At 40.1% G+C, this 12,203-nt stretch overlaps 1 protein-coding gene across 7 annotated transcripts in view; it reads left to right on the top strand.

Moving 5' to 3' along the window:
* Window positions 1-12,203, top strand: part of PEX5L (peroxisomal biogenesis factor 5 like) — a 227,116-nt gene that overhangs the window by 150,551 nt on the left and 64,362 nt on the right. For all 7 annotated transcript variants that reach the window (XM_046003225.1, XM_046003226.1, XM_046003227.1 and 4 more), the window contains one exon: window positions 9,662-9,757. In XM_046003225.1, coding sequence (XP_045859181.1) covers window positions 9,662-9,757 — 96 coding nt within the window. The remainder of the gene's footprint in view (window positions 1-9,661; window positions 9,758-12,203) is intronic.

The raw sequence follows: 12,203 nt of genomic DNA on the forward strand, positions 1-12,203 counted from the left end.
ATTTATCTTATTATTCCAATGACTGTTACTCTCCTGCTGGTTGTCTGATTTCATCCCACCACATTGTCCCTCCACATGCCCACTGGTGTGCCTTTAAGCAAACACAATGTGCTTTGGACGATTTGTGTGAGATTCCCAATATTGTCCTCCAAAACACAGTTTAAAGTGCACTGTGACAGTTCTCTGTCTAGATAAATTGTAGTGAATCCTTTAGAGGGTTACCAATTACTTGTAAAGAATTTGTCCCTTAATTTGCTTTTTTTTTTTTTTAAGATTTTATTTATTTATTTGACAGACAGAGATCACAAGTGGGCAGAGAGGCAGGCAGAGAGGAGGAAGCAGGCTCCCCGAGGAGCAGAGAGCCGGATGTGGGGCTCCATCCCAGGATCTTTCCTGGGATCATGACCTGAGCTGAAGGCAGAGGCCCTAACCCACTGAGCCACCCAGGTGCCCCCTTAATTTGCTTTTTTAAAAACACTGCATGTTGGGGCACTTGGGTGACTCAATTGGTTCAGCCTCTGACTCTGTTTTGACTCACATCGTGATCTCAGGGTTGTGGGATGGAGCCTCTCATCTGGCTCTGCACTCAGGTTGGAGTCTGCCTGAGATTCCTTATCGGAACCCCTCTGTGACTCCCCTTGCCCACGCTAAAATAAATAAATAAGTAAAAAATTTTTAAAAACACTGCATGTTTATCAAGATTTGCCTAAACTAAGAAATTTCATAATCTCCTAGTTTTAAGTCCAGCCTATGGTTTAATGAGAACAATTTAACAAATTCATAATTTAATCATCTAAAATACTAACCACTCAAATAAAACATCAAGAGAATAGACTGATTAATTGTAATAAAAGACAGAAAGGTGTTTTTCGTGTTAGAAACATGCTGCCCTTAAATATATGATCTCTCTAGGTAGATAAGATGATGAAGGTGGTATAAAAATTCAAATTAAAACAGGCTTGCAGGGGCGTGAGGGTGGCTAAGTCCGTTAAGTGTCTGCCTTTGGCTCAGGTCATGATCCCAGAGTCCTAGGATGGAGGCCTGCAGCAAGCTCCCTGCTCAGTAGGGAGTCTACTTCTCCCACTGCCCCTCTCCCCTGCTTGTGCTTCCTCTCTCTCTCAAATAAATAAATAAAATCCTTTGAAAAATAAAATAAAATAAAACTTGCTTGCGCACTATTTAAGTAAACAATTTCAGCTTACCAAAACTTGTTACTGCTCTACTATCACACAGATGGCTCATGAGAAAATCAAGAAAATGTTTTCTTCTCTCTCACGTCAACATAAACTGTCTTAGGTTCAACAGGTGAGGAGCTATTTACAAGACTTATTTTAAAAATCACATTTAAAAAAAAATCATGTTTCAGAATCATAAAGAAAATGGAGTGAATTCCAATTAGCTCATTTTCTTTTCAAGAGGGAGAAAAGGAAAATGTAGTCTAGTCTCTTTCAAATAGTGTTTTAAATACACTAATCAGAGTGGCAGGAGATTATAATGAATCGTATAATCTCTAAGTATTTAAGAATAAATTTTATTGACACTCTTACAACTATATAATTAGTCTGCCCTGGAGTTAATTGTTTAAAGAAATTGTACGATCAAAAACATTATAAAACATTTGAAGAGTTGAAGAAAAACACAAGTGATGACATGAAATTAACTTTTTCTAATAAATGGGTTGAGATAGTGGTAAGGCTAAAGAGAGGAGTGCAGCCTCTGCTGGCAAGTGGTGGCAAGTTCAAGCATTTCTTTTTCTTTTTTTTTTTTTAAGTTCAAGCATTTCTTTATCCAGTCTGGACACTGGAAGGATAGCTCCAAGGCAGATTCTTGCCAACCTAAGTTGGACCTAATGAGAAAGTGCAGGAACCAGGCTCTCCAGTACTTAGTCATAGTCATGCAACTCTCTGATTTTGCAGACTTTGGCACAGCAAATGCTTCCTTCCATATTGCCCTAAGTCCATCAAGTTGGCAGTATCCCAAACCAGAACAATTGAGACTTTAAGATATAAATGTAGATATGTTTTCAAAATTTTTAAAGGAGCAATAAAAGAAAGGCATGCTAATAGCTGTGCAATTACATACTTCATGCATATAATAGGAGATATTTCTAATATTTTTTGAAATTCTTACAGTAATCTTGGGAATTAATACCCCCATTTCTTACATGAGAAATTCATCTTAGAATTAGCTAAGGGGCAGAAGAGCCAGCACTCAAATCACATCCATCAGTTTCTAAAGCCCCTGTTCTTAACCACATACCACCTCGTATCAGCCGCATCAAGCTTATTCACCTGAGAGAAGTCACAGACCATCTCTTTCCTTTCTCACGGCAAGCCCTGATTGTACTTATATTTCTAGGATTAATACGAGCTATGTGATTTTAAAGAATATCACTTTCTTCCAGAAACTTTGTAAGATAAATTAGGACTCTTGTCAGGTCTGAGGCCATACACAATTTTGTGTCTCCCCTCCTAAATTCCTTCATACAGAGATACACTCTAATCTTCGAAATACTGACAGCTTGCATTTCATTCCATTTCAGTTCAGCAAACTATCCACAAGCCATAAGTGAGACAGTGAAAAGGTTAGTAAGAAGAATTCAATTATAAGAAGTATCAAGACCTTTATGTCTATTAGAAACAGTTAGACAGTACACTTTATAAATATAGTTTTGCTTGTTGGAAGATAGTACAGGAGCCACATCGACATCCCTTTTCCCCTCCTGACCATACACAGTGTGCTACCAATGAGGAAAGAAGCAAGCAAAGATGGAAGGAAGGAGCAAAGAAAAGGCAGCAGGGCAAGAACCATGGGAAGGCAAGGAAGAAGGAAAGAAATCTGAAAGATCACTTTCAGCATAGTAGGAAATCTGCACACAGTAGGTACTCAACAAATACTTGCTGAATTGGAAAAGTAAGGGAATACTAACAAAAAAGAGAAACAACATTTGTCAAATTTAACAATTTGAAAGTTGTAGAAAATTAATAGTTAACTAAAGGGCAGATAAAAAAATTTTTTTAAATTAAATGACAATATTTTATTCTTTTATCATTTTTGAAGCTAGTTTCAAAAATAATTTTTAGTTATGCATGATAGTGAACTGTCCATCTCTTTTCAAAATCAGCACTGATTTGCTTTGAAGTTCTATAACAGAATTTCATAGTAGGATGGAGATGGAAACCATATGCTGCCCTCCTTGTGATGAAGTTCTAGAACCTAGGTGAGGTTCGGTGGGCTGAGGTCCGGAGCCGATGACCAAGAATTCTTGAGACATCTTTGGTGCAAAATGGTGGTTTATTAAAACACAGGGACAGGACCCGTGGGCAGAAAGAGCTGCTGTGCCAGGTTGTGAGGGATGGCAGGTTATGTACTCTGCGGTGGGGGGAAAGTGAGGGGAAGTGAGGTTTCCATGGAGTTTTCATATGCTAAAGAGGGCCTGCAAGGTGCAGGGAGTATCCTGGAGGTCTTCTGGCTCGATCAATGTTGTCTTTTGGCAAACCATTAACATCAAGATAGTTGGGAGATTCCTGGTGGAATGTCACTTATCTGCTATCAAGCGTCTTTGTTAGAGAGATTTAGGTTCAGAAGAGATTTAACTATATTTACATTTCCCTCTACCTCAGCCTCCTTCAGTTTTGTGTATGGAGGGGAGGGCGACCTTAGGGCTTGAGGAACTGAGTTATTTGCCTCTGGAAATTATCAATAGCACAAGGTAACTTCTTTGTTTGTAGATCTCTAGGACATTTGTAAACCAAGGGGAACTATTTGTTTCTCGCTTATGGCGGTCAGGGGTGCCTGAGGAATGTTACACACACTACCGAAGGGAGCAGGTGGAGAGGGGGGCAAGGTGCCAGCTTTTGCTTTGTCCTCAGCCAGCCTCCTGCTCCCTCATCACTTGCACAAAGCTCTAGGAATTTGTTCTTTGACACATAAGGTACAACTTTTTTGTGTACCTTCAACAATAAATGCCTGTGGACTGATTAAGAAAAAGAAAATCATGACCCGCTCAAAAAGGCATGAGTTTATCTGTTCTATATAAGAATCCAACCAGTCTGCATTAACCACTAAACGAAAGTGCTCTAAATACAGATAATTTTTAAAATGAATTTCTAAAGTCACACCTGATAAGTGCTAACCAGAAAGAGGATGACAAAAGCCAAGTTTTATATCACTTACTATGTACTGAGAATTCTGTGTGTATTTACATGAGTTATTGTACTTGATTCTTATAGAGACTCAGTTAAGTGAATATACATTTTGCAGATATGAATACTGGGGATTATAGAGATTAAGTAATTTGCCCAAGGTCACCAGTTACTATTAAATCCAATCAGGATTTGGCCCTAGGCAGTCTGACTCCAAAGTCTATGCCTTTAATTACTGTATGACACTGTTACCCGAAGTCTGCTAGTTGTTATATTTTTCTTTTCTGTAGCAGCACCCTTTCCCCCATCAATCTTTTTTGAAAAGATACTGAGCTTTTTAAACATGTGCTTTGGTGAGAGACTTCCAGCAGCAATGTAAAGGTAATTGTATGAGAGGTTATGAAGGACTGACATTGAGGTTAGCTGACAGAGTTATTATGCTAGGACAACCACAGCCACAAATACAGTAAGCTTCAAACCATAACTTTAATCCCAATCATAATTTTGAATAAAGAGAATAGAACAGTATTCTAAAAGAGTTTTTTTTCCTTATCTTTCGCCTAGTGCTTATCAATCAGAACAATCAACAGCTGAGAGAACAAAATGCTTGAATCTTCTATAGAGAATGTAATACCCTAAAATCCAATTAACCTAAACCCGTTAAAACGGCTATTTTTAAAGCCAAAGCCCTTCCAGGAGGTTGCTGTAATCGTAGATTTTTCAAAATCATGCAATGAAGCAAAAAAAAAAAATGCCTACATCGGAATACATTTGTGAACTCCAGGGTTCCACTTGCAAGCTCATGATGTCAGCATCTCATCAGAAGCCATCAGAGTGAGGTCCCTCCCTCCACAGTTTCAGCATCACCAGGGAACTTGTTAGAAATGCAGATTCTGGGCCCCCACTCCCACACCTATACCCACTGAAGCAGAAATCCCAGGTGTGGCACCCAGCAATCTGTGTTTGGACGAGATTTCCAAATGCTTCTCGGGCCCACTTAAGCTTGAGAACTACTAATACAGCCACTGTGATACCTAATCAGCCTCGACCCAAATTTATGGCTGTAATTATCTTGCTTACCACTCCTCTAGTTAAGTACTGAGCAATAGATACAGTTCACCAGCGTTGTTTATATATGCTTTCCCAGATTCCAGTCTTTGCTATAATGAAATTAGAAGTTGACAAAAATACAGTCTTGGTTGAAAGGAAGCCTGCTCTTTACTATCTGTTACAATCTGTACTTCATCCTCAGTCCTAAACCACTATGTCTGGGTGGGTTACTAAGTTGATGAAAAGTTTCAGAATCTTTTCAGTTGCCTGCTACTCTTGGCTTGGAAACTGCCTTTATTTACATTCAGTGTGTTCCTATATTTTATAACATTTCTCTTAGCTTCCTTGGACAAAATAAATGGCTTTCAAATGTGAGGTAGACAACCCTTGTCTAACTTAAGGCCTTTCTAAAAATGTGGGAAATAGGACTTACCTAAAAAGTAATTGTACTACTGAAATAAAAGTTCATTTGCAGAGTAAGGTTCTATTTACACTTGCTGTTTCAAGTGGCAAAGAGAATATGAACTGTACGTCTCAAATCCTGAGAGAGATCTTTGCCTCTTCTTCCTGATATATGGTGCCCTTTGCATCCTGTGATTCATAATCCACTTGGGTCGTGAAACATTGATGAAGGGAAGCCAGTGACAGTAATGGAGTTCTGTTAGGTCAGGCTTCACAGGAGGGACAGATCGTATTTCACTGGGGAAAAGTGCCTCTAATAAAAGGAGGTGCCTTGGGACAGAGATATTAGTGCTTTCTCTTTCTTCTCATGCCATTCATGGGTCATTCATGACATTATTATATAAATGCACAGTTTATTTCTTACCATCTGTCCACATTTCTTTAAAATTTATTTGTTTATTTCATTAATGAGGGAGCCAGCAGGAAGACAAAAGAGCTAGTTCCAAAGTAAAAGAACAGAGATTTATGGAACTGGCTGGGAAAGAAGTGCCAAAATAAGTTTGCCAAGTATGATACAGGACTGGTTAATTTCTACAAGACAGTAAGATCATAATGCCTTTGGGGTTAACATCTCTACCAGGCTGTTACATCCTAACAGCTTATCGATTTTGAAAGGTTGTAAACCATCTGCACCTTTTCTTTCTTAAAGATTTTATGTATTTACTTGAGAGAGAAAGAGAGCACGAGCAGGGAGGAAGGGTAGAGGCAGAGGGAGAAGCAGGCTCCCTGCTGAGCAGGGAACCCAACGCGGGACTCAATCCCAGGACCCTGAGATCGTGACCTGAGCTACCCAGTTGGCCAAATCTTCATCTTTATATTTGTTAATCAAATATATTGTATCCCAAGAGTGTCAGACAAGGGTTGTAGTGGGATGAACAGTGGCTCCCCAATAAAGTTCCGTTTATACCTTAATCTCAGGAACCTGTGATAATCAATCTCACTCACATTTGAGAAGCTCCCTCTCCCCAGCCCCACCTCAATTATCTGGGTTGGGAGAAAGTAGTAGCTTGCATGCAGCCCAGAGAATCAGGGAGTTCTTGCTCACGGTGGCGATTGAGCCTGGCCCACCTGAGCGTGAGGCGCTGATGGCTATGCAGACGCAGCCTTAGCATCCTCTTCCTCTTCGGACCACAGACACAGCTCCAGAGGCCTTCCCCCTGTGCTGCTAACAGGCCTAGCTCCTTACTAGACACCCCACGAAGACACCCTGCAGGCGTTCCCTGTCCACAGAACCAGGGATAGGAGGGCTTTGCTAACATAGACCTCTGCTGCTCCAGGCACAGGACAAAAAAAAAAAACAAAAAACAAGTCCCCTCTCAATTTCCTATAAACGCTCTTTAGCCTCATGGACTGTCCAAGAAAACTTGACTGAGAACATATAGCTACCTTCTCGGAGTTGGCAAGAGAAATACCTTTAATTCAGCAATTCATATATTCCCCTACAGTATATTTTCAATAAATATTTACTGTTTATGGATCAGCTACTATTTATAGGACATACCAGGGGATACAGCAGTGAATACATCAAGGAGGAGGAAACATAAATTAATGTTTCAATAAATTAACCTTCCTTGTTCATTAATGCAAAACGCAGTCTAAGACTATTATTTATTTTCAGAAGTGTTCATAACAATGACTTCATTATTGTTTTCAGCCCATAATATTCTTGGGGGCTTCTTGATTGGCGCCCTCAGCCATGCATGAACCTCTGAGAGACAGCTTTTCTAGATTTTGCGTCTTCCCAGAATGGCCAGGGAGCACAGCCCCTATGAGAGGCAGTATAGTGCAGTGGTTATGAACATGGCCCAGAAACATCAGCCCTACCATTGACTGGCTGTGTGCTGTGCGCCATGTTAACTAGTTCTCTGTGTCTCAATGGCATGGACTTAATGATAACACCTTCTTCACCAGTTGTTGAAAAAACAAAGTGAGTAATAGTTTCTAAAGGACTTGAAGCAGCATCTGGCATGTAGTGAGCCTTCATATTACTATTGTGTGATAATAAGGGCCTAGGGGTCCTCTTGGGGACCAGTGGTCGTGGAGAAAAAATGAAAAGTAGTTGAGCTGTATAGATGGTGCTGAGTGAAGGCCAAAGTTTTGCTATTGAACAGTGGTTTCCAAACAGGGCTGCTTTTCAAAAATCACCAAAAGAGCTTTTCTTCTTTTTGTTTTTTTTGTTTAAGATTTTATTTATTCATTTAAGAGAGAGAGACAGACAGAGAGAGCACTAGGGCAGGCAGAGGGAGAAGCAGACTCCCCGCTGAGCTGGGAGTCCAACTTGGGACTCCATCCCGGGACCTGGTGGTCATGACCTGAGCTGAAGGCAGATGCTTAACCATCTGAACCACCCATGTGTCCCCAAAAGAGCTTTTCAAACTTTTAATGCCCAGGCCCTACCCTCAGAAATTCTTTAACTGGTCTAGAGCAGGACCCAGGCCTGCTCAAGTAATTCCCATAGAAGCCAAGGTTGAGCATCCCTAAAGGAGAGCAATCAAACACATGGGTAAAAGGTGATAAAAGGGCAGAGGGGGGCTTCACTCCACAAGACTCCTTCCTCCTCCTCCCCAGGGTCTGGCTGCCTTATCAGTGCAATCCCTCAGCCATAGTCTAGAGATATCCTTAGGATTCACATCCCCTGTCCGGCCGTGGGCTAGGTACAGGGGAGAATAAAATTTACCAGACAAATTCCGAGCCTCATGGATCACACGGTGTAGTAGAAAGATAGCCAAGAAATGAAGCAGTTACGTGGAGAAAACTCACAAACACCACAACTGCTCATGGAGAGAGGTCTGAACCAACTAGTATATATTTACTAGGAAATTTTGGGGAAAGGACGAGGTGGCTCTAGAACTACTAAATGTGGGCCCTCTCCAAGATGGATTGCTGAATGGAGAAAAGTAAGCTACAGAATGGCATACCATTTATATTCTGAAACTTTCTGAAACACATTACTACCGAGGGTACATAAATATATATGAAACTGAAAAGAAGTTCTAGAGGTTTACCTCTTATTTTCCATGATTACTTTTTTCAAAAAGAATGCACTTAGTGTTTGTAAAATTAACAATAAATAACATTTTTGAAATTCCAGCACTCTTGGTGGGGACTGGCCTTCTGGAATATTTGCATTTAGCTAAATTAAGATGTATATCACGTTGCCTGTTAATTGTGAAAAACCGGTGGGCATTATCAAACATGAGTTTCTCTAAGCGATGACTATTTAGCAGCACAATGTCCTGAGGAAACGGGACATGAGACAGATGTGTGCTAATAGAAGGAAGGCAGAGGAAAGAGAATTCAACATGAGGATCTGCTGTGCATGTAAGGAAAGGGCCCAGCAGCCACCTCCCATCTCTGCAGCTTGCAGTCTTACCTGAGGTTAGTCCTCCTAACAAGCTGGAAGCTGGAATATCAGTTCCTAGGTTGAGGCTTTGAATGAAGATTCTCCATCTTAACTGCACACTAGAATCCTCGGGGGGGTGGGGGGTACTTAACAAAATATCAATGCCTGAAACCATGAGCAATTAAAATAAGATCTTATGTTAATAAGATCTGGGTCTGGGTTTTGCTTTTAACATGACCGGGGCTGAGACGCACTCTTAGAAGAATCATGCATGGGGCGCCTGCCTGGCTCAGTTGGTTAAGCTACACCTTTGGCTCAGGTCATGATCCCAGGGTTCTGGGATTGAGCCCCACATCAGGCTCCCTGCTCAGCAAGGAGCCTGCTTCTCCCTCTCCTTCCTTCTCTTGTTCTCTCTAGCTATCTCAGTCTCTCTCTCAAATTAATAAATAAAATCTTTGGGGGAAAAAAAGATGCATGCATGCTCACACACATTTTGGCGCCATCCCAGTTTGGGCAACATCATGCTTGCAAAGTACTCCAAAAATAACATCCTTTGCAGATGCTTCTTAAACTCTAGGGAAATATGAGAAAAGAGAAAATATTTGGATTTTTGTGTTCTGTGATTCCAGTAGTATAACGCCACGTGTTGGGTTTATTTCAGGCTCGACTGACCAAAGAACAGCGCTGGGGAAGTGCATTACTTTCCAGAAACCACTCCTTAGAAGAAGAATTTGAAAGGGCAAAAGCAGCAGTGGAGGTACCTGTTTTAAAATTATTTTTTTCTGTTTCATGTTTCTGGAAGTGGAATTCAAAAACTGAAACTTGACATGAAACAACCATGATAATGATTGTTAGAATGAGATTTGTTACCAGAGAACTTTTAGAATGAGATTTGTTACCAGAGAACTTTTGACTTGCCACCAGAGGTGATTAATAGATGTTAAATCCCATGCCAATTCTGTGGTGGATAAGCAATCTGTCTGGAGTCCTGGGTCAGAAAGATCTGAGCTGGTCTGGGTTCCATGATGAACCATGCTATGTCTTTGCTCTGCCTCTGTGAGGCCAACGTTCATCCCTGACATTTTTCTCTCTCTAGCATTTAGCATAATGCCTAAGACACAGAAGGTTATGCTGCTCCTGAAATATATATTTTCCCAAATGGGATAAAAAGCATGACTGAGATAGTCAAGCCAACTAATAGCCCATCCAAACCATAATTACCAAATAATAAACCTGAGCCATAAATTTTTACTGTTAACAGTGTCCAAAACAATGACAATGTTGATAAAGCAAATGAAATACTTAATTTAAACTTTAATTTCCTTATCTGGCCTTCAAATAAGATTCCTTCCTAGTTGGAATCAAAAAGAGTGCATCACAGATACCATCTATGACACTCCTCAAAGCTTCACTAGATTGTTATTAAGAATGGAGCCTTTCTGGGGCGCCTGGGTGGGTCAGTGGGTTAAAGCCTCTGCCTTCGGCTCAGGTCATGATCCCAGAGTCCTGGGATCAAGCTCCGCATCAGGCTCTCTGCTCAGCGGGGAGCCTGCTTCCTCCTCTCTCTCTGCCTGCTTCTCTGCCTACTTGTGATCTCTGTCTGTCAAATAAATAAATAAAATCTTCAAAAAAAAAAAAAAAAAAATGAATGAAGCCTTTCACCCAAGTAGGAATTTGCTAGGACCTCCATTTCTATCACGAATATGAAATCTTGAAGATTGAAAGTATACCTGTGATACAGTTCATTTATGTATCTGTCTTACCACTAGGATTTAGATAAAATTATTATACTGTGAGCAGTCTTTCAGTAGCTCCATATTGAAGTGTAATTATATCATATTTTTAGTTTCATATAAAATTGTTCTTTATATTTTAGGAAGTAATTCTAGCTATAATTTCATATCATACTCAGCAATCCAGTAAGAAAACCATCTTATCTCATCACAATACAATCCACCCAAATTTCTTCTTTTAATTTTATCCTTTTCTAGCTTAAAAAAATTAATGTATTAGTGTTCTTGTGTAATCAACTGATATATTTGATTGAGATGAGATGAGTTCAATCAACTTGTTCACCTACACGGAGCCTGTACTGAACTTATCTTAAATGTAGATTTTTCCAGACTTTGGAGCTAATTAAATTCATCTTTTGATCTCCTACTACGTACCACACTGAATTATCACTAAATTGAAGATGATATAGAATCATAGAATCTTGAATCAATAAAGACATTAGAATTTATCTGGTCCCAGAAAAACAATGGGCTTAATCTTAGAAGTCTTAAGTACAAAATTATTCATTTATCTGTGTGTGTGCGTGTGTGTGTGTACATATATTCATAAAATCATTTAATTTTAGTTTTGGTGGAGGCCTTAGAAGTCATCTAGCCCAACCAGGCATATAAAATAAAATTTGTTTTCTTTTCAAATGTACTTGATAAATTATTTATCCAAACCTTCCCTGTTTCTACTTGAATACTTCAAATTAGTGGCAAATTCTTTTCAAGAAGACCTGCTTCCATTTTAACAGTCCTAACTATTTAAAAACCTCTTCCCTATATTATGTTGAAATTGGCCTACCAGCAACTTCCAGTTTTCCTTAGCGTTGGCTTTGCTCTCTCTGGAACAAGGCAGAATTAGTTTAGTCCCTTCTCTAAATGATGCCCACCTGAGCCCACGAAGGCTTGTCTTCTCTTGGTGTCTTCTTGTCTGGGAATTGAGAGACTGATTTGTTATTCCAACTTGCCACTAATAGCTACATGATGACGTACATTACATTAACAAATATAGGCTTCAGTTTCCACATGTCTATGGTCCTTTCCAGCTTAGAATACTTGGAGGTTATAAGTTACTTCAAGTAATCATTCATTCAACAAGAAATACTGGCTAGGGGCCCCTGGCCTCTGCCTTCGGCCCAGGTCATGATCCCAGGGTCCTGGGGTCGAGCCCCGCATCCGGCTCTCTGCTCAGCAGGAAGCTGCTTCCCCTCCTCTCTCTCTGCCTGCCTCTCTGCCTACTTGTGATCTCCCTCTCTCTCTCTCTCTCCCTGTCAAATAAATAGATAAAAACTTTTTGAAAAAAAAAGTAAGAAAGAAAGAAATACTGTCTGTCTGCACATGCTGACTGCTGCATCAGGTACTAGAGACAATGAACTGAGACAATCCCGCCTAGCTGTCTAAGAGCATGGACCAGAGGACCAGCTT

Source organism: Meles meles, chromosome 4, assembly GCF_922984935.1.
Source record: "Meles meles chromosome 4, mMelMel3.1 paternal haplotype, whole genome shotgun sequence".
NCBI classification, from domain to species: Eukaryota; Metazoa; Chordata; class Mammalia; order Carnivora; family Mustelidae; genus Meles; species Meles meles.